Below are 23,654 nucleotides of genomic sequence, written 5' to 3' on the forward strand. Positions count from 1 at the left end.
GTCCACCCCACCCTGCTCTCATGACCCCGTCTCTATAATTACACGTCTCTGCTCTCACATTCTCGACGTCTCTCTTGTTTTTCTTCCATTGTGGATATAATTAGCTTCAGACTTTATCTTCCCCTCTTTGCCCTCACTTCTTTTCCATGTGTCCACCAGTGCTGCCCTCATCTCCACCCCATCGTCTCCACCTAGTCTTCCATCGAACTCTTTGCCCTCCTGCGGGGGACAGAGTCCTCGGATCCTTCACTTTGCAAAAAATCACAAGTGAAAACAATATAAAAGCTCAAAAGTGTTATTGGCTGAATTTACTTTGAGCATCAAAAGTAACAGTGACTCTTTTTTATTTATCCATTTTTTATCTACTGTCAAGTCATTTTCTTAATAAAAACCAGGTCACTTATCTTCACTTAAACTAAACCACCCTCTGTCAGTATTGTCTGTGTCACAGTGGACACATACAGTTAGGTCCACAAGTTTTTTGGACACTGACACTTTTCTTTGTGGTTTTGCCTCGGTGCACCACAGTCGGTTTCAAATCAAACAGTCAAGCTGTGACTGAAGTGCAGACTTTCAGCTTTAATTTAAAGTGCCTAACAAAAGCATTGCACTGACTGTTTAAGAGTTTTACAAACATACAAACCTGAAGTGTAGAATCCACATCACTACATGTGGTTTCATCGATTGAGATCTTTATTAAAGCTCCCTTCAGCTGCTGCTTGTTTGTAGGTCTCTCTGCCTTCAGGTTTGTATTTAATAACTTAAAACTATCCAGTTTCGTTGCCTCGAGAAACTCTTTTGCGTTTGAAATACGCTTTGGGTCATTATCCAGCTGTACAGTGAAGTGCTGTCTGATTGGTTTTGCAGATTTAGCCATGTGCACTTAACAATTCATCCTGCTACTTCTATCGGCAGTCACATGATCTATAAACGCTAGTTCCACTAGCAGACATAGGTCCCGATGCCATAACGCTGCCTCCATCTTGTTAGACAGATGCTGTGTTATGGTTTGGATCATGAGCTGTTTCTTTCCTTCTTGGTTTCTTCCGTCTAAAGAATTTTTCTCCCAACTGTGCCGGTTTGTTCAGATCATTTCTGGCAAACTTTAACCTGGTCTTCTTGTTCGTGAAACCATTACTTTTCATTGGCTTGTAAACCTTCTGTATTCATGAATACATCTCTTGATTGTAGACTTCAAAGTGACATCTAAAATCTAACTCCTCAACAGTGTTCTTGACTTTCCAAGACCTTTTTATTACCGAGGAAAGAATTTGTGAATAAAAAAAGGCTGTAATTCCTCAACAGTCAGACAATCCTTTTGTTAAACTCAGTGAATTCATGCTAAAAGTCAAAGCACTTTAGTGTGATTCCTTCCATAAAGGTAACACTGTAAATTTTGAGGATCATGATTAATGGATTCTAATCCCTCTGGTACTGTGTGTGAAATTACAGATAATACAAAATCCAGTGATTTTTCAACCTTAATTGTGTGGTTGCTATTGTATTGCTTATCCTCACGAATGTATTTTAAGTAATTATCTTTAAAGGCACAGATTTCCTGAATATGGGTGGTTTCAGAGCACGCCTCTGTGTAACATATCTTAGTCTAATTTCAGTAGCTATTTAAATTGTCCCGCTTGTTATTTTAACATTTGATGAGAAATGCACTCTTTAGCAGCTAAAAAGGTTGGAGAAACAGTGGTAACAGTTCAGTGTCATCAATGTTTTCATGTAACAACCTGACCTGTATCTGCAGATCAGATAAATGTTATGGAGTAAAAAGGGTTTTGTTCACCCGAACGTTGACCTTGAGTAAATCTACTTAGTTACTTTCCAGGATTGTCTCAGCATCTCTACTGACTTGCTGTTTGACGCTCTCCTTCCTCTGGGGTTATTTTACTTAATTATGTGGCATCTTCAAAACTCGTAGAGCGGCAGAGACCTCTTGACATGTCATGTCCTCATCCTCCACATCCCCCTGCCTCATCTTCATCCTGTCCTCCCACCACCCGCCCGTCTTTACGTCCTGCCGCCTATGATTCTCTCAGCAGTGTGCGTAAGCGGTTACGACACACGCACCTCCACCCAAAACACCTGTGCTCCCCTCTGAGATGACCTACTAACCGCCCTCCTCCTCACTTCCTTTTTCTTCACTCAGCCTCTCCTCTGTAGAGCTGACATCAACTTTACCCTTTCGCCCATTAATCTCAACACTTTCTGCCGCCCTCCCCCTCCTCCCTCACATGCCCCATCGCAACCCAGACCCGAGCGCCCTCAGCCCCCCCCCCCCCCCCCCCTAAAAAAAACCCTCCTGCTCGCCGACTTCCGCAGGAAATCACCTTGTCTAGCCGCTGCGCGCTTCACATCCACGCCTGCACTTTCAGAAAATGGCAATTCGAGTGACAAAACAGGACGAGCCTGAGAGTGGGATGTCTTGTTAGTGTGTGTGTTTATATGGTCTCAGATTTCTAGTCTTCATAAACAGTAAAAGTGTCAGAAGTGGCGATAACTCGTCGCATATTTCTCATCTTTGCAGCTCTTACATTGACACTGGCTGTGGTTTTTTGTGATTTTACAGTAAAGATCACTTTTAATTAGATTATTAAAGTAAAAAGTGTTATTTTAATAAACAACAACAACAACAACAAAATGAGTACAGTGTTCTGCACGCATTATTGTCTGCATTTAATTGTGCACTACTCTGTTAATTAATCTGTTTAATGAGAATGAAGGCAGCAGTGAGACAGTTTCAAAATAAGAGGCACTTTTGCTCCTGTTTTGCTAAAACCGCTTATACTCATTCTTCTTTGAGGGGAGCACTTTGAATTATTACACCGAGGCCTTACAATCAGTAGTTTTATCAGTAATTACATCCACAGGTGTTTTCACGTAATGTGTCTGATTAGTCCCCTTCACAGGCCTGTGGGGGCGTGCACAGACAGTTGGAGTGACACTCTTGTGCTACACCTGTTAAGTCAGATAAATTACAGCTTTGCCACAAACCTTTTTCACAGCAGATACTTTGACTTGGTACAAAAGAAAAAGCAGGTGCATTTTGGAGAGTTTACAAAGTTTCTCTTCTAGTTTAAAAAAAGCACTGTCTGCTGCTGGCTTTTTAACAACGAGACACCACATGTTCAGTGCAGTGCCACATGTTCGATTTGGCTTTTTTTTTTTTAATCCCGGATGCTCTTCCTGACACAAACAAAAAGGGAGCTGTGTCTCTTCCTGGGACTGAACTGGCGCAAGAGTTGGGAGTTCGCCTTGTAATCGGAAGGTTGCCGGTTTGAGCCCCAGCTTGGACAGTCTCGGTCGTTGTGTCCTTGGGCAAGACACTTCACCCGTTGCCTACTGGTGGTGGTCAGAGGGCCTGGTGGCGCCAGTGTCCGGCAGCCTCGCCTCTGTCAGTGCGCCCCAGGGTGGCTGTGGCTACAATGTAGCTTGCCATCACCAGTGTGTGAATGGGTGGATGACTGAATGTGTAAAGAGCTTTGGGGTCCTTAGGGACTAGAAAAGCGCTATACAAATACAGGCCATTTACCATTTGAACTGCGAATTGAACTGTGGATCAGGGATTTCTAACTTTTAATGCATTTAATTTATTCTCTGCACATTTGCATCCTCTCTTTTTGTCATGTTATCACAAACTGCAGATCAGTGGAGTAGCATAAAACTGACAAATGGCCTGTATTTGGATAGCGCTTTACTAGTCCCTAAGGACCCCAAAGCGCTTTACACATCCAGTCATCCACCCACTGGTGATGGCAAGCTACATTGTAGCCACAGCCACCCTGGGGCACACTGCCGAACACTGGCGCACCGGGCCCTCTGACCACCACCGGTGAAGTGTCTCGCCCAAGGACACAATGACCGAGACTGTCAGAGCCGGGGCTCGAACCGGCAGCCTTCCAATTACAAGGCGAGCTCCCAACTCTTGCGCCACAATCGCCCCACTGTAATGAGTCACCTACATGTTCGTACATACAGTGTCCCGCATGTGGGTCCACTTACGCTTTATGCTGTACTTGCGCAGACTGAATTTTAACATATTTAAAAGCATTGCAGTCGTTTCAGATGAAAAGTGAAGGAAGAATATTGCAGCGCCAGCAGTCGGGCAGAGAGAGAGCACAGGCTTATCTGATGGGACAAAATGAGCATGAACTTCTTGGTTACAAGCTTTGTCCCACGATTAATCAAATTGGAGACATTTACATGCAGCACAGATAATCTAGCTTTGGATATCCCTGAATTCATGATAAATGTTAGCATCCTGGATTCCAGTTACTCCCTATACTAGTTCCACTAATGCAAATTTAAAAAAACAAACAAACACTAATTCTGCAATTATTCATCTGACATTGCACTACAGTAAAAGTGGCATGCTTCTCTGCAGCACTTATGAACCTGAGTAAAATGTAAACATGCAAAATCTAAACAGCAACCCTGTTTGTATTTTCCTGAGCATACATAGATTTCCAAAACTGGTTATGCTTTAAATGTACAAATATAAAAAAACAGGCTCTGGTTCCACAGGGACCATTTGGTAACGAGTGCACTCGTAGTTCAAAACACATACACTGAATATACTGAAATAGTAGAATAATACTGTTTAACCTCAGACACGGAGCTAGATGCTGCTCAAGGTCAGTCGGCTCTCTGAAATTATTCTTCTGCCTCCTCAGATGTGGTCCCAACTCTGCCAACAAGAGCTCAAACTGCCCCACTGACATCCTGAAATATGCAGTTTTGATACAGCTTTAACTCCTGGATCAAACCCTGAAATTCTCCCTGATTCTGCCTTTTTGTGAGAATCAGATGACAATCTCCATTTCTTCATGTTCTTGTTCAGAAACATCAGAACCAGCTCATTTTCACTTGATATCTCCTTCAGTGTTTTTTGTAGTGCCTTTGTGGGGGTGGATTTTTCACAAACATGTAGGTGTAATTAGTTCTGAATTTCTGGTCGTTTTTTTGAAGCACACTTGGTGTGTAAAGACCTTAGAGAAAGCCAACTAAGAACCAAGACCATGTTTTCATGTTAACATGTCCACTTTCAGCTTTTAACGATATATTTGCTTGCCGGGACTTGTCACCAAAATCTTTTTTTAAATTCTTAACATCAAGATTCTTTAATTATTATGTAATGTCTTTCCTATAAGGCCAAAGTGTTAGGCCCCTCAGCCTACATACCATGTAGTGACCGCAAGGTAATCACTGACTGAAAGGGAAAAGAAGCTGGTGAGCAAGTGGAGTCTGCAGGTAGCTGACACTCTCTAGCGTGAAATTGGTCACAAAGAGGAATACAGTTCTGCACTAAAAAACCCTTCAGGATTGCTTTGGCCTCCAGCAGGCTGCCACAGTTGCAAAAGGTTTGCATGGATGACACTAACTTGTCTGGAAACACTCGTCAACTACCCACCAAGCGATAATGAAAATTTGAAAAGTGCAAGAAAAAGGAGAAATTCTGCCTTCAAAGTAAAAGCTGCACCTTTTGAAATGTGTTGGTTTCAGCGGCAATGCGGGGACCACTGCCGCCTCTGTAGGCTTGTATCACTGAGGCTACGTCCACACTAGCCCAGATAGATTAGAAAACGGTGTTTTCATCTGAAAACGGACCGCGTCCACACTAGCGTTTTCAGTCGTTTTCACAGAGTTGTGCGTCCACATTGAAACGGCCGAAAACGCTTACGTTCCAGTCCTGTGCATGAGAAAATGTGAGTGAGAAGAAAATCTATCTGGAGCATGTACAAACTGATGTTAATCTTTTTTAGGGCTGTCAAAATTGAGAGCAATCAAAACAACCGCTGTTTAATGCCCTCCGCTATCTTTATTTAATTGGTCACATGACTGCATCACATGACTAAAGTGCTTCATCGTCTTAGAAAGTCTGTGTTTTTGAGTGTCCACACTGCGACGGGGCAGCTCCGTTTTGAAATGTATGCGTTTTCTAGAGCGTTTTCAAAACGCTGCCTTTCTCCTTGAGGAAAACGCCATCTCAGTGTGGACGGGAGGCCAAAGCGGAGAGAAAACGATGCAAAAGGAAAACACATTAGTGTGGATGTAGCCTGAGGCCTTAAATGTTCCTACATCAAGAAGATACTATATAAAGTAAATATAAATAACCTTCAGCTTCTCTCTTATTTCCCAAGGGATTGCCGCAGTGGATGGATCAGCACGTTTGATTTGTTTCTTACAATAGAGATTTTTTCTGACACAACCCTACGATTTATCCAAGCCGATATAAGGTAAATATACTGTAGCTCATGAGACCTGAGTTTTTAGAGGCAGGGTTTAAATCACAGCAGGGATTCATGCTCAGATTCAGACATTTCACAATGTGATGCCTCAAAATATTTGTGGCTGCTGCTGTTGAGATTTGGCAACACAGGAAACCACTGAGAGAAGCGGAGGCTCTATGACAGCTGTGCTCTAACTTTATGCGCTCGTGTAGTCTACGGGGAGCTGATGTGGTTGAAGGGGAGCGATTGCTGAAAACAAAAGGTCTTCAACGAGTAATTTTGAAGGAGACAGCCAGGGTGTGTCTGAGAGAAAGATGATGTCTGAGAAATGTTCGAGACAGATAAAAGACAAGGACAAATCGATGGCACTGAAAGGAAGCCATTTCTTATACACTGAAAGGATAGTATACCTGCAGTCTGCTCTCAGTGACACACAATGACACATGCAGAAACAGGGACACGCCGTAATTTCACTGTGATCATGTAAATCAAGGTCCTCTTTTCTCCTCTAATAAAGAGACTCCTACTCCCGATCCAATTTGCACACAAATGAAATCATTAAAACACGCTTCCCTCGAGACGTTTACCCCCGAGTTATTAACTTATCTCTAAAAAACACAAGCTTCAAATCCTGATGGAATTAACCTTTTTGTGTTCTCCATCTGTGTGTGTGCGGGTTGCCTCTAGGATTCACAATCTGTGTGTTCAGTTGTGTCCGTAGAAGGAGAAATGAGAAGTGTGTGTGTGTGTACAATGCACACAACAGTATCAGCGCACATGAAGGTATGCAAGGAGAGTCAATTAGGGGACAAAAGAGAGGAGAGCACAAACGACAGGCGGAGAAAGAGTGAAAGAGAAACTCCGTGGAGAAAGAAAGCTCCGACTATGCTCCTCTCCTTTGGTTTCCCTCCACTGACTTCCCTCCGCTCGGCTCCCACACAGCAGGAATGCAGGTTACGTCGCTGTCTGTGTGTCCTATTGATGTCTTGAGAGTCACCGCTGACTGGTTTCGCTGGTGGAAAGTAACTAAGTATATGCATTTAAAAAGTTTTTAAATTTGTTTCCTCTGCAGGCTTTGATTGTAATAGGAAATTATTAACAGTTAGCTTGGCTGAGCTTTAAGACTTCATACAGGGGGAAACAATTAGCCAAAGGCAACAAAATCTCACTTGAGCACCTGTCAAACTCGCTAATTAACCCGCATCGCTTTGTTGGCTTAATCCGTGCATAAACACACACAAATCCAAACAATTTCTTGGTGGTTCCCAGGCAGCTGGCGGCGTCTCTAGGACAACACATCCACAACATCCACAACATCCACTGTTCCACTAAGATCTTAGTTCTTCAATTCTTTTAACCTAATCATCCATACAGGTAGTTTGCCTACTTTGATACTGCTCATATATATGAGCAAAGAGGTTTACAGAGGCGCCACTTAAAATGGGATTAAACACCCACACGGACCATTCATGTAGTAACGCAAGCTGGATTGGTGTCTGCTTTCAGTCAGTTTACTTTTTTTCCTGCTGATATACATCAGGCTAGTACATTTCTTTATAATGGTTGTTTTTGGATTACTGATCTCTGTGTTTAAGTCACCAAATCCAACCTTATATTAATTTTTAGCATCATTTTCAAACCTGTGTATATAGCAGGTTTAAAACTCCACAAGATGGCTTTAATTATAAACCAGCGTTGCAAAGACAATGACATAAACAATCGGTTTGACAATATTTGTTTCACCAATTCAAATGTACTCACTGAATGTTAATACAAATCGCAAATCAGCCAATCACAGGGCAGCAATTCAGTGTATTTAAGGATGGAGACATGGTCAAGATGACCTGCTGAAGTTCAAACCTGGGATCAGAAAGGGGAAGAAAGCGATTTAAGTAAGTTTGCATAGACCAGCCTGTCTGGCACCAGGAAGCAGACGGGCTGGTCTGAGTATTTAAGAAACTGCTGATCTACTGAGATTTTCCTCCACAACCATCTCAAGTTTAGAGAGAATGGTCTGAAAAAGAAATAAAATATCCAAGAAGTGGAAATCTTCTTGGTGAAAACCAGACTGCTTTGAGTTATACAGAAGAGCATCTCTCAATTCACAACATGGAACCTTGAAGCAGAAGACCACACCAAGTGCCACTCCTGTCAGCTAAGAACAGGAAACTGCACAAGTGCACCAAAATTGAACAACAGAAGATTATAGAAACATTGTTTGGTTTGATGAGTGTTGAATATTTAGAAGATAGTGGCAGAATTGTGCATATATAACAGAGGTCATGGCTCCAATCCCACCTTGTATCAGTGGTTGAGGCTGGTGATGGTGGTGTAATGGTGTGGGGGGAATAATATAGCCCTAACTAAGCATAGTTTAAACACCACGAGCTACCTGAGTATTGTTGCTGACCATGTCCAGTATCCATATTTTAATGGGTGCTTCCAACAGGATAAAACACCATGGCACAAAAGCTCATATCAACTCAAACTGGTTTCTTGAATATTGGCAATGACTTCACTGTACGTAAATGGTAAAATGGCCTGTATTTGGATAGCGCTTTACTTACCGTAGTCCCTATGGACCTCAAAGTGCTTCACACTACGTTTTGTCATCCACCCATTCACACACTGGTGATGGCAAGCTATGTTGTAGACACAGCCACCCTGGGGCGCACTGACAGAGGCGAGGCTGCCGGACACTGGCGCCACCGGGCCCTCTGACTACCACCAGCAGGCAACGGGTGAAGTGTCTTGCCCAAACAGACAACGACCGAGACTGTCAGAGCTGGGGCTCAAACCGGCAACCTTCCAATTACAAGATGAACTGCCAACTCTTGAGCCACGATTGACCTCCACAGTCACCAGATTTAAATCTAATAGAGTATCTTTGGGATGTGATCACACAGGAGATTCACATCACAAAGACTAGAATCTCTGAGGAATGTTTACAGCAGCTTGTTGAATTTTTGGCAAGGAGGTCCAACATGGTACTAGCTACGTGCGGCTAATGAAATGGCCGGTGATTGTATATTTTGACGTGTAGATATAGATAATCACTATCCACAGACCATCCATTTGAAACTACTGATCAGAGACCATTATGGAGGCATGGATATAAAAATGTTTGCATAAAAAATGACTTATCTGACTTAATTCTTTTAATGATTAATTGAAAACTGAAAATGTGTTAGGCTGTCCTGGAAAACTAATTTCAAACTGACGATGCCACCACAGAGCTGTGGTTGAAGCAAACACTACTGCGTGTTGATGTCCAGTGTTTTGTTGACCCATCTATCTAATCGACCTCCTGTTGTAAAAACTAAACCTGAATTCTTCCTTTGTTACTATGTCATCTGAAAATGTCACATATAAGAATACAACGGGCTGTGGGCCTTTGAATTAATTCTCTTTAACACAGATAGAGACACACAAAGACAACAGATTATCATGAGAGCTGAGAGGCTGACGGGAAAGAACTTGTCACACAAATGACAAGTGAAGATATTTGCATATGCCTGCACTTTGCATGTTGCTCTGAGCAGAGAGCCTTTGTTTTCGCCTACATGTGACCCGAGATAGCCTCGATAGCTCTTCTGATGAAGAGCCAAGTTGGATTAGACTTGTTGTGTTAAGATGTGAGAAATTTGTTGGTGGATTAACTTGAAAACAAGGAAGTAAAACGATATTATCACCTCCCTCATTTTCTTTATCAAACAGTACACAGTGAATGGAGAGGATGAAGATTTACATCTAGAGGTGATACACTGCCCGGCCAAAGCTGCCAAAACCTCACACCCTCTATTGTTTAGTTAGATTGCCTTTAGCGTTGATGGCAGCACACATTTGCTATTTTATCGCTTATGCTTATGCTTATGCAGACTTACGTTCATTTTTCACAAAGATCCCATTGATGATGGGATCATGATCAAACCACTGCGTGTAGTCTTCTCCATCCCGTCCCAACGATTCTCAATAGAGTTAAATATATTCAGACGGTCAGCTGACCTGATTTTTGGGCACATAAGGTTAAAAAACTCAAGCAGTCAGATCATAACACTGCCTCCCCTGGACTGTACGGTGCACAATAGGCATGACCGGCTCAACACTTCATTCGCCTTTCTCATGACCTTCTTTGCTCAAGAGCTTGAACTTTGTGCTCCAGAGCAAAGAGAAGACTCTTTTATTCTCCCAACTAGCCTCAATGATGGTGAGATGGTGGTTTTCTTAAGGCTGCACTGCTGTTTAGACTCAGTCTCTTGGCTTCTCCATTAGTTCTACAGCTGCTTTTTAAAAATTTTATGTTACCAAACATTTGACTGCTCTTTGTTCACAACCATTCAAGATTTTTTCCAACCACTGAAGGTGATGGTTCACTGATTTCCTTCTAGGTTTTAATAACATCTAAAACAGTTCTGATAGTTTCAACAATTTTCTTAGCTTTCTTTCTGAAACAGGGCAACACGACTAAAGGATATAAGCTACTCATTGCATCAGCTGGGGTCAATAACCTGCTGCCAGCTGAAGGATACTAATCACTTCTGAAATTATCCAATGGAAGAAAAAATTTTCTTAGTTAAAACATTCCATCTTAACACTTTGCTTGGATTACAACACTGGTCAACACGCATTTTGCTACTGGGATTCTTTCGCTGCACTTCAAGAAATTTCAACAATGCATTTCAGCATTTAAGAAACAATTTTGGTGAGGAAAGGTGAAGCCAAAATTACAGTAAGGAATGTGTTTTGGTTGATCCTGAATCTGTGAACTAATGCTTAATCATGAGTTCAAAAGGAAACTGAAGCCAACTGAATCAGCAGCATGGGAAGCATTAGTGCAGGTTATCCAGAATTTTCTTGGCAATCAGAGATCAGAGAGCTACACTGAGCTTGTGGATAACATGCTGGAAGCATATCAGCTGATGAGCGCTAGAATGTTACCGAAGAATGGCCATTTTTACATGCTCATCTGGACTTTTGTAGCACTGGGAAAATTTTCACCAACATATAAAAGTAGTGGAAACCCAACATCAGAGACAATTTAATCCACACATGATAGGTGACTACACACTGAAAAAAAGGGACTGGCCATCTCTTGGATTTATGTAAGCATCTTGCATGCATTTAACACAATTGCCTCATGTTTTAAAGTTAAATGTAACTATATAGTGTAAAAACTACATGATATGCAGAAAGGGTGTATTAAATTGTTCATATCATGTTCAGGTGACGTAAGTCAATAAGATAGCAACGTTAAATCTCGTGAAACCACGCGTGATTTCATCTCGCGGGCTTTGGATCGTGGTTTAAAAAAGGCATCCATCTCAGTCAAGTCGAGCAGCCAACTCTACGTTTTTGGTATGTCTTGATTTTTTGAATTCATTTTTACCATAATTCAGCCAAATGTAGTTAAACGTCTAGAGTGTCGCCATGTAACATGCTAAAAAAGAGCCGTTAGCTTATTTGCTGTTTTATCTGTTGTCAAAGAATTGGCGCTTTTTCATTTGAATTTGTCTTTGGCACAAGAGCCGTAATATCACATTAAACCTAATTACGAGGCACTCATAACATAATTTGGTTTTCTGTGTGAATAGATTTGTCAACTGACTCTTCAGTTACATTGTGTATTTACTGCACCGTGGTGTTAGTGAGATTTTGGACATTGAACAGCTTTAGCTAATATCATCAGCGGCATTATGCTAGCTTACATCCCTACCCCTCCTGCCCTCACCTGCTGTCCTTTTGTTTTTGTTTTTTTTGCTGCACATTGAGAGATGACCTCTATTCTGCATTTCACCAGGAGTCAGCTGATGGATTGTGGGTTCAAGGTGTTATGGTAAGAAAGTATATTCTATTTTCGTTTCTGTAACTTAATTATAATAGGTTTTTTATAATTATTAGGTGCATGCATACTCACCCTATTAATACAACTGAGAGATCCAAAATCTGCCATAGGTTTAACTTATACCTGTATGTATTGCCAGAAAGATGATTACTGGACTCACATTAATGCACACTTGAACTGAAATGAGGTTGTAACTTGTGGGTTGTTGGGTTGCAAATCAGAAACAAACATCTTTGGATTTTTTTTAATCCCATAAGATCTGGAAACACAGTTTTTATTCAACAAAACATTACTGATTAACCAAGCACAGTGCCTGCTGTTATTTCAAAATAATTTTATGTCATTTCAGATAAAATGCAGCATTCCAGTGCATCCCAACCATGCCTTTACAGTCAAGGTTTCTGACGGAGCTGAGTTTTTCTCTGACAGTCTGCTGAAAGTGTTTGCAAAGTGATCGGGGGAACAGGGCACAAAGCTAAAGGATGTAGCTGCCATAATGACAGTAAGAACTTTAAAATTCTTTAACTACAAAGTGTATATGTATTGCATTAGGTCAGTAAAAGATTTTTATGCTACATCCATTGAAACAGTCAACTATTACCTGTGAGTAATGATTCCACTAAAAGGATGCCATAATTTTCGTCATGCATTTACTGGCCCACTGAGAAAAAATTATCTTTTTTTAAAAATAAATGTTCTGGAAACTATATATCCATAAAGTTGATGTCAAACAGGAACTTTTGATATTGCTTTGTAGATGCTGGTGTTGCATGTTGACTGGTTTAAAAAGTCAAGAGTTTTTGTCTGGGATCATTTTCTTCTGTGCTACTGAAAAGTTCACAAATCTCTGTTTTCTTTGTTATAATAGTCAAGGATGACATTAATGCTCGGAGTCCCTCATCAAAGTGCTCCGCATCTGTGTGAAAGACAATTGCAACATCTTGGTGCAGGAGTTCATGGTGAGTGTTTTATGAGTAGATTGTGGCTTTGCAACATTTAAAAATGCATTTAGTTATCCACTTGATCCTCATTGGACTGGTTAGGACCAGTAGTCCTCTTTAATAATTTGAAGTTCACATGAGGCCTAGTAGTGAACTCGGCCGCCGGCCCTTGAGGCCCCATCCCCACCCCTGTATTAGGGGTCACATCAGTGTGAAAAAACTTTAAATTTGTCATTCTAATGAACAAAGGAAAATCCCACCAATATTTATATTAGCTTTTGTTTGAAAAAATGACCAACTGACCAACAGCTAACCAAATTGTGGGGCTGAAAGTCTAAATTCTAACATCTTCTGAGTGACATAACCTGGATTTCTGATGGGCCGGTGTCTTTCTAACAAAAACTAATGTAAAGCATTTGAAATTATTATGTTTTTCACCCTCTCTTAGAAACTCTGTTAGACCATGAATGGCAGCATGGCAGGCCACTCTTTGGCTATAGCTATTTACTATGTTGCTTGCATTGGTTTAAATTACTCTAACATTAGAACTGGTAGATTCAAAAGAGATGAGTTTAAAAAGGAATCTTAAAGAAATGTTTTGTGTTTAACCAGGACTTGACTGAGGCCACTGCACAGATTGAGAAAACCACAATGAACATCTGTCTCCAGAGGATGCGGCAGGCAATGACTTTTCTGATGTTGTTCTTCAAGATCTGGATAACGTGACCTTTGCAGTAGCCATGCTGTTTGGACCTTTTTTATTCCTTCAACATGAGTTACCCATCACAACTCTGCTACACTTTTGAGGTGATTCAATGGGTGGTAATGGAGTTGGATGCAACTCAGCTCTCAAGAAAAGCTCACAACTAAGACAAAACTGCTCCTGCAACGAAGCTCACTGTTATGCATGTGAGGTGACCAGCTCTAGGTGAGAGGACATTTAAATCTCACACTTGTTCTGCTGCATTTTTGAAGCTCAATTCCAGGAACGGATCGCAGGGTTCATTTTTATATACTCTGCAACTGCCATGAGGACGAGCCGTTTTTTGTTGTTTGTTTTTCCTTTTGCTCTGTACAAGTTCTGTTTGTCTGTTTGGCAGCATTTTTAAATTTCTCTTTGTATTTTTTCTTTCTTTTACTAGTGAAGAGATGTAGCGTGAACAGTTATACAGTCTAAATATCCCATATGGGTCGTGTGAAATGGTATTTTCAGTTTCATTCAGTTGAAGTAAAGAACGTTGAATATTTTTAAGTGTGCTGTTTTGAACCAAGATGTCACAGTATGATCAGTGCTGTAATTTTTGACAGTCACTGTATCAATGTTATTTTTGCGTCTCTTGAATAAAGGTTTTGACCTGCAAGTGCTAATTTCTTTAGTTATTGGGGTAAAATGGGTAGTGTTAATAGGAAGGTGTTTGCCAATTCAGTAACCTAATTTAATGTTAATGGAAACTAACATTACCTCAAATTGTTTAGTCATAATTGTTGTTTAACTGAATCTTGACGTTAGAGGCCTTAAATAGAATGTTTTGTATTGTTCTTTCCCAACATTTTTCAAAAGAAACAGTCCAATTTCTTTGCTGTGATTGATTCCAGAGAACACGGAAGAACTGACATTATTTAACTGTTGATTTATATAGATTCAGTAGAGGAGTAATGTCAGTTTAATTCTTTACCTACTGTCAATGCAGTGAAATTAGACATTTTGTTTTGAAAGGTTACTGGTGGATGCCAGCAACCATCTTGGAAGAGAACAATACAATCTGTTATAAGGCCTCCATTTGAAAATTGTGTATTTGATACTAGAATATAATAGCAAAATGTAATTTGAAGATAACATGTAGTATTTAAGTGACCAAGTAGTATTGGGTAAAAGTTATTGAATCGTGTTGGGATAACGTGAGAAAATTGTGAAGGATTAAAATATTCCAAGAGCTCAAATTACTTCATCAAAACATGTTTAAGTCACATTTTATCAACACAAATTGCACAAGTTTATTGAACATGAATAAATTGTGTTAATTTAACTCAATTGTTTAAGTTGCTGCCAAAGCAAAACATCTGTGTGCAACAAATGTCCACCATTGAATTAAGTAAATCCAACAACATATTTTTTTCAGTGCAGTTAGTTCTCACAAACAGAGACTAATGTGCAGCACAAGTGCAAAAGCAAGTGTCCCAAACATATTTGAGAATTCTGACCTTGTTTTATTTGGAGCAATATTAACTCTGGTATCATCTTCTGGTTTGTTTTTAGAAGAAAACATTTTAAAAATCTGTAGGAAATAAATTTGCCTTGCACAAAAAGTAAGAAAACGTGTGTCTCTTTGTTGTATAAAGCTTCTTGGCAATAAATCTTATGCTGTTGAAAAGCCTGTTTATTTACCCTTAAGTGATGCCCCGTTTCTAATGAAAATCCATTTGTGGGTTGAGCGGCAGAGCTTTTAGAATTGGGCATCTTGGCTCACGTTCTTACAGCCAGCATCAAAACAACTCATTATCTGTTAACGGTCAACATTTCTGCTATTCATGCGCTCGGTGTGCTGCTTTTATCTCTACTCCTGACAACACAAAGAAAGACCCACATCAATGCAAACCCAAGAGATACATTTACCCTGAATGACAAGACTAAAGGCAAGAGGAAGTCGGTATTCACTAAACACACACACACTCGAAACCACATTCGTGCGCAGACTCTTTGCTGAATGTGAGTTTTTCCCAGCTATAGCCTCTAGCGGTGAACCTGACCATCAATGGGTTTTAACACTTGACATGAGGATTACAAATGGCGGGGACTTCACTCCATTCACTTTGTCCTAACAGGATTTCTGTGGCACCTATCAAATCGTCCTTTGTCGCAGTTTGTTTAAAAAAAAAAGAAGAAAAAAAAAGGCGGGCATAACCAGACCTTGATAAACTAGTTGTGAGTCACAAAGGGTCGGGAAATATCAGATTCACGTCCCACATTGTCTGGTGAGTGCCGTTTTCACAGTGAATCAATACATATAGGAGACTCTCTCGCCCAAGAAAATGACTTCATAGGTCTTTTATGACGACGGTAAATACGATCTATACGTCTGTCCTAAAGTTAAGAAAACTTCAGTGGCCTTGTAAGTGGAGAGCTTCAGGGATGACGTATTTTTGACTGAAAGTCAGCATCAACCTGGGTCCCTCAACAAAAAGTCAAACTTATTTTTTGGGAATTTTACAGAAGAAAAATGCTGTGGTACATAAAAGCATGTGGTATGTGTTTTACTCAACCAGTTAATATTCTACACTACTACTACTATTAATACAGTAAAATTAAAAGGTTAATTAATGTTAGGCTGTCAACAAAACTTCAGATTTACCACCACTAAGCTTTGTGCTATATGTGATAACACTGAATGTCCCTGAATATAATCATATAACCACTTATTCTAAAGCGCCATATTTACTTACACGTTTTATATTATGGAAAAAAAACACAGATCTTATTTTTAGGCAATTCAAATTTCAAAAGAATCTTTGATTTCAAGACAAAGCAAAAAGATCAGTACCCTGATTATTTAGAAAGTACCGTAGAGATTAATAACATCTGCACAACACTGAAAAAGGTGTGTTTAAAGCCTAACTATCAAAAATGAGACTCAAACTTCAGTTTCCGTGTCAAAGGTCCAATTTCTTCTGGAAATGCTTCTAATGTTCATTGAAGAAATGCTGATATTAGTAGGAACAAACAATTACTAAGATTATTTTATTGGATGACTTGTCTAAAACTCTCTTTCTGTCTCTGCGTTTGTTTGTTTCCTCTGCACCTTTAACTTTCACCGTTACGTTAGTGCATTGCTTTTCTTATTTCACTTCATGAAAACAGATTCACCAGTGAAATGAACATCAGATGAAGGCCATAAAGAAACAACCTCATATCTACGAAGTCTTTGAACTTTTCTGATCTCTGCTGAAACGCCACAGCTAAAATATTCCAGACCGCTGAGTATCCATGCATCTAACGCCGGGGTCAAAAAAAAGCCACGTCTCTCAGTCTATCTGTACCGTCACTGATAACCAGGAGGCAAAGCTAAACTCTGCATTTTCATTTTCAAAGACAGACTGAAAATAGCAACGATATCCTATTTCATCCTCTGTCACTCGAGGGATGATTCGTCTGCACTTTTCACATAATAAGCAAACGAAAAACATTAAATGTTGTTACACTATGTGACATTTTGTAAAGTTTCCTCACTGAAAAATAAGCTTGTTTGTCAGGAGCAGATTGACACCACTTGGGACTCGAATAATGCTAAAGCCGTGATACCTTAAGCGTGGTGTAAAGACTGGAAACGGGAAAACCAGCAAACCTGACTTCAGACTTCAAAAGGATAGCAATGCAAACTCACTGCTACATTTGGTAAAATGGTAACTGGCCTGCATTTGTATAGCGCTTTTCTAGTCCCAAAGGACCCCAAAGCGCTTCACACTACATTCAGTCATTTCACTACTTACATCAGATTTTACGCATCAAGACATAATTTTTGAAAAAAAAGTGCATTATTTATATATAAACCACCTTTAGCAGCAATAACTTGAAGTAGCGGTTTTCTTTCTTGCCGAGGAATTTTGAACCACTCTTCTTTACAGCATTGCTTCAGTTCATTGAGGGTTGCAGGAATTTGTTTATGCAGAGCTCTCTTAAGGTCCCTTCACAGTATTTTGAGTCAGGTTGAGGTCTGGTTGTTGACTGGGCCATTGCAAAACCTATATTCTTTGTTTTTGTCATCCATGCTGCTGTAGTTTACTGCTGTGGTTGCAATCATTATCCTGTTGCATGAATCAATTTGAGCCAAGCTTTAGCTGTGATACAAATGGCCTACGTTTGACTCTAGAGTTCACAATCAAGGTGCGCAGGTGGCTGCAAAAAAAGCCCAAATCATCACCTTTCCACCACTGTGCTTGACAGTTTAAATGAGGTTTGATATGAAATTTTCCTTCTATTATGCATTTTCTCCAAATGTGTTACTGTGCATCTTTTTAGAGATAAGAAGCTGTCTTTCTGCAACTTTTTCAAACAAACCATGCTTATTCAGTCTTTCTCTAATTGTACTGTCATGAACTTAAAGAGAAAGGTATTAGTCTTCACATTGAACATGTAACGAAAAGTTGAACTATTCTCATAAAACCCTCTCAGAGAGGCTGCCTTTCAGTAAAGCTTTTACAGGTGCTCTAAAACCAATAGAAAAAGCTGATTTAGCCATAAGCTGAGAAATCATGGCACAGACTTACAGGAGCCTAATAGCGATGGACCCCTGCAGTCATTTTTGATAGCATGATACGCAAACCAAACAAAACACGAGAAATTACAGCTACATAAACAAATGCAGACAAAAACACAGGCGCGCATTTCCCTGAAGAGATTAGTGTGAGAAATGAAGACTGCACATGTGAGCGGAGGGCAGGGGACAGAAAGAGCTCACCTTTCCTCATAATGACTTTGCTCACCTGTTCATCCCCTCACCTGGGGCAGGGGGATCACTCTACCTCCCTCACCCACCACCCACTACCCTCCACCTCCCAGAGATGGCCAGATAAAGCAGGCCTTTCAGTTGAAAATGCTCTAAGGTTGCCACAGAGTGTCCCGGCTCTCTCTCCCCTGAAGCCCAGCCCGCCCTGCGGCCCGGCCCTGAAACTGATCCAGGTAAAGCTTTCTGACGGAGAACTTTCTCACACTCGTACCTGCCAGTCACGCACTTCCCCGGTGAAAAGTGTGACACACGCACTAGATATACAGCGCACACATGAAAACTCACACAAAAGCAAACTATACACAGATAAGGGAAGATAATTGGCTCTGGGACAGGGAGTCTCACAGGTAAATGGACTGATACTAATCAAGAAAAAGAAACCTAAACCAAAGCTGTGTAACATTCCTCTGTGTGTGTTTGTACTTAGATTGTTGCAGGGACATAAACTGTTTTCAGTCACACTGCAGGAACAATAACCAAGCCCCCATAACATAAATCAATTAATTTCAGTATGAAGGGTTAGTTTTCAGGTTTAGCGTAAGTCTCCGGGAAATTAATGTGAGTCAAAGTAACGTCCTCTGAAGTGAAGGAAATACTGCAGACATATTAGGAGTGTGTGTGTGTGTGTGTGTGTGTGTGTGTGTGTGTGTGTGTGTGTGTGTGTGTGTGTGTGTGTGTGTGTGTGTGTGTGTGTGTGTGTGTGTTTCTGAAGCCTCACCTGGGGGTTTTGTGCTACATAACAAACATTATTACGACATAATATGATTATGGCTTAGAAGCGTGAGGTCTTTGACTGCCATTTCTGTAATTCTTTCATCATGAGAAACAAGCTGGGAGCGATCAAAGACAAAGAAAGGGTAACAGGAAATACTGCAGGAGCATTTCTTCAGTGCAAGAAACAAACAAAACCTTTTCACATCCACGGGAAAATTGTGGATGACTTCTATGTGTCCTTGCCAAGACATTTTGAACAGATTCTCTTAGCTCTGGTTTCACCGATAAACAAGAGTTAAATGTGAGAATAAAGTACAGTAAAGGAGTGACTAATGAGCACCCAGATGGACTAATGGATTCTTAGAAAATGGGTTGATGGGAAGAGATAAGTGCTATGCCTAATTACTGTATTTGTGTTACACTATGATTAAACCTTTTTACTCTCCTGTCATTTTAAGAGTCACGTGACACATGAAGACCCCACTTGCTGTTTTATTCCAACAGCTGCACCTTCCCCCGAACCTCTGAAAAGGCTAACACTTGAAAGGTGCTTACTTTTCGAATGTTTTTTTTTATTTTTACCAAAACAATCAATTGCTTCTGCTATTAGCACTCCACTGTGTTTTACAGATGCTTCAATGTTGCTCTTCTTTCCTGACTGCATCTTTAAATTTTGACAATCATTTGAAACTAATATTTCACTCCATAAGACACTGAACCATCTTATTAGGCAAAAACAAAACTATTTTATGCGTTTCAAACTGTGTAAACTTTATTATTTTTCATGGATTCAATAAAATAAATTTGAAAAAAAAAATGTTTCTGGCTGCAAGTAACAAAGTTCCTAAAGATACAATTTACATTTCGAAGGTTTCTGTTATGTGTGCACACAACAATAGTTCATCCCTTAAGTTAGGTGCCCTTTTTTGTTTGAATGACTCATAGTTGAATGTTAATAGGTTCAACAATCAAAAACATTCCTCATAAAATGGTCAGGTAGAAGGATCAGAGAAAAAGGCAGCCAATGTCTAAAGAAAAACTACTTCTCAAGACCACTGCGAAAAAAAGTTACAAGAAAAGTCTGGCTCCTTGGAAGCATAAAGAAATGAGGGTTGGCACCGTAGTTTTGCATAGTGCTTTACATACATACAGCACATGTAAATGATATAATAGACAGAAATACACATTTTTTAAAAGAGGCTTCTGTGAGTGCACATATTTGTGGCCTTTTTAGCTTCTGGATGCTTTATTGGGGAAACAAAAATTAAATGGATAAACAGGGATAGATGGAGCACTGGAGGAGGAAGAAAGAAGTTAGATTGAATAATCAATTGACCACACGTGCCTACTGTTGTGCTAATTGCAGATTAATTGTTCTGCTCTGTAAAGAGGACCCAAGACACAAGTAGTTCAATATGAGCTGAAGAAACCTCCAGAAACTTTCTGTAACATAAGGAACAGAACGTTTTAAAGATGTGGAGATGGGAAGTGATGGGAAAAACAGTGGAATGGAGTGAAAAGCAAACCAAACAAGTAACCAAGTTTAGGCAGACTGTGCTCACCTTCTTGGTTTAGACACACAAAGTTTCAGTTCCAGTGTATGAAGCCAGCCAACATATATCGGATATATTAAATTATGGTGACAATGTTGGTAATCGTCATTTTTGCACTGACAGTTACCAACGTAATTACCACACTAATGGCCACCAGGCTAATGGCTAGTGTGGTGGCCATTAGTGTAGTGGAGATGTTGGAGGCCGTTACATTTTGACACCAGTTTAATGATACATGGGCTGCATTCATTTCGTGCTTTTCTAGGTTTTCTTCTAGTCTTACTGATTACCCAGAGTGCTTCACCAGCTGTATTTCTCCGTGATTGCATTTGGAATAAAGCTCAGAGACTGAACAGGACCTCGTATGCTGCACAGTTAAATGCAGCAGTCTCTGACTCTAGGCCCTTTGCTGCATCCCTTCCCCTCACTCTCCTTTCTCCACCTCACTATACTGTCTAATAAAGGTGAAAAGGCCCACAAGAATGTGGATGAATGAAATGCACACTAGTGTACTCTCCCTTGTAAACAGCAGAAAGTCGCCAAGGGCCGCTACAGGATTGCAGGAAGAACTTTAAGATTAGCATATACTAAATACAAAAAATAGCCATTCTGCTGGTAAATGGCCTCATTCTATTCAAGCAGTCTTCAAGTCTAACTGTGGACTTTCTCCCAAAACCTACATGCGCGCAGCACCTTTTTCTGAGCCTTTATGTACTTTCTGTCACACTGACACGGATGCATCAGAGGCAATTTGGGGGTGATAGTCACACTCATTCTGAACCACAGCTGCATCACTCTCATTTTCAGGTTTGTGTGTTTTTGCTCATAAACCAAAGATCACAAATATCCAAAAATTCTAATCATGGGCAACAAGAAAATCTGTGTCAAACACTGTCAAATATTTTCATTTCATTCTTTTAATAACCCTTTAACAGCTTAGATCAGGTCTTCTTGGGTCAGTCTGGGAGATGTAAGATGTGTGATTCACCAGGAAGATTATCTTTCTTTCATGAGCACATGAGCAAATTCTGTGTTTTCCATATTGTAATACTCTAGTAGAAAAATATGTTGTGGTTATTGTGATACAAAAGCATGTGAGTGTGAAGCTCTGAGTGTCATCGTTATTCTCCTCTAGCCTCAGTTTGAGTGTATTGTTTCCCACTTGAAGCTTAGCCTGTTCCCTTGGTAACCATACTGCTAACCATCACTGCCCCTGTACTTACCGGCCAGGCGTACTGGAAAGGAATGACAATGTGTCCATTACTCCCGTCCTCTCCTCCTCCCCCCCTGTCGTGTCCTCTGTGGTGGAACAACTGGGAGTTTCCACCCAGGACACCCGTACTGCCGGTACCAAAGGTGCAGGCTCCAGTTGGGGCGACCCGGGCCTGGTACTCCTTGAGGCAGGCCTGGAAGAAAGTGTCACACTGGTCCCTGGCAGAGCAGTGCTGTGCTCCGCTGGCCTGGAGATCACAGCATTCTCCTGTTTGCAGACGACCATGTGGGTTCTGAAAGTGTCGGATCTGAAGCTCAAACATCCCAACCGCACAGACAGCCTGAATCCAGAGAGAGCAGAGAGGAGCGCAAAGGAGAGAATTACATTAATATATTATCAAACTTGCACAGTTAAGGCCATTCTCACCCACTGCAGTGATGGAAGATCACCAAGTAATGACAGGTGATTTACATTTACAGGCCATTTTAGGTTGTGTAAAAATTCACGTCATTGCTGTGTCTTGCTTCAAGTTCTACTTAAAAATGTCTCATTAGGACAGGAAGTGAAAGAAGGTAATTGCAAAAGCTTTTAATTTATAAGAGGAGTTGTTTTATCTTTTTATCTTTTATAAAATCAAACAATGTTTAAATTACAGTTGGTGCAAAGTTAGAAACCAATTAATCTTAAAAAATGGACCGCAGGCCTTTCCAGAAACATACAAGAGAAGCCTCTGATGAGCTGTAACATTAGAGACGTTATAAGAGAGAGACAGGGCAATCAAAGAAACCTTCATTGAAATCTATGGGAGAACTCTGCCTCGGGAAAGATGGTGGTGCAAGTTTAACATCCAGGGGAAAAAGCTCATTTCAGCTGAATGTCAGTAAACCTTTCAGATGTTAGGTTTTAGATTTTAATGCTGATTATATGCATCCAGTTTTATGGCTCAGTGATCAATGATTTACCATACATAGCACTTTAAAATACCTGCCCAAACAAATGCACTGAGGTGTCTGAAGATGGCTGCTGAATGCTGAGGTTTCTGGTTACTGAAAAACTAAGAATGTAAGTGCATGAAAGTTAAGACTTCTTATCCTACAGAAAAGGATTTAACAGGATTTCACAATTATTCGTGTTTAAAAAGTGTTATGTGTTTTCTTAAAATCCTAGACTGAACCTAGACTTGTAGACAAAAACAGGTAGCCTACTTTACTGACACTATCTCCTTAGCAATGACAAACAGAGATTACCTTGGACAACTAAAAATATTGTCCTTTTTTCTTGTTTAAAATATTTGTCATATACATATTTATATATACCTTAAAGTTATCTTAATTGGCTTTCTGCAATATTTCAGGCAACTTGCAAATAGTTTCATTGACATTATCATTGTTTGTATTGTTCTAATCAATATTTATTAAAAATTACTCTTGATTTGGGCCATTTTGTTCACCCACGGTATTGAAAATGGTAATAACTATCAAGCATTTTCCTGGGTATCAGTCTAAAATTTGTAATTCTATTATCATGACAGCCTTAGTGCAGACGATAGAGTGAAATATCAATTTACCCACATAATACGAAAAAGCAAATGCAAGTGTATTTCACAGAATGTCAAACTATTCCTCTGGAATATTTAATATTTATAAAGACT

At 40.2% G+C, this 23,654-nt stretch overlaps 1 protein-coding gene across 1 annotated transcript in view; it reads right to left on the reverse strand.

The window, feature by feature from the left end:
* Positions 1-23,654, reverse strand: part of LOC113036523 (protein jagged-1b) — a 63,908-nt gene that overhangs the window by 33,922 nt on the left and 6,332 nt on the right. Inside the window, exon 2 of the mRNA XM_026192923.1 lies at positions 22,014-22,343. Within this exon, the coding sequence (XP_026048708.1) occupies positions 22,014-22,343 (330 nt within the window). The remainder of the gene's footprint in view (positions 1-22,013; positions 22,344-23,654) is intronic.

This window comes from Astatotilapia calliptera, chromosome 14 (assembly GCF_900246225.1).
Source record: "Astatotilapia calliptera chromosome 14, fAstCal1.2, whole genome shotgun sequence".
Classification (NCBI taxonomy): Eukaryota; Metazoa; Chordata; class Actinopteri; order Cichliformes; family Cichlidae; genus Astatotilapia; species Astatotilapia calliptera.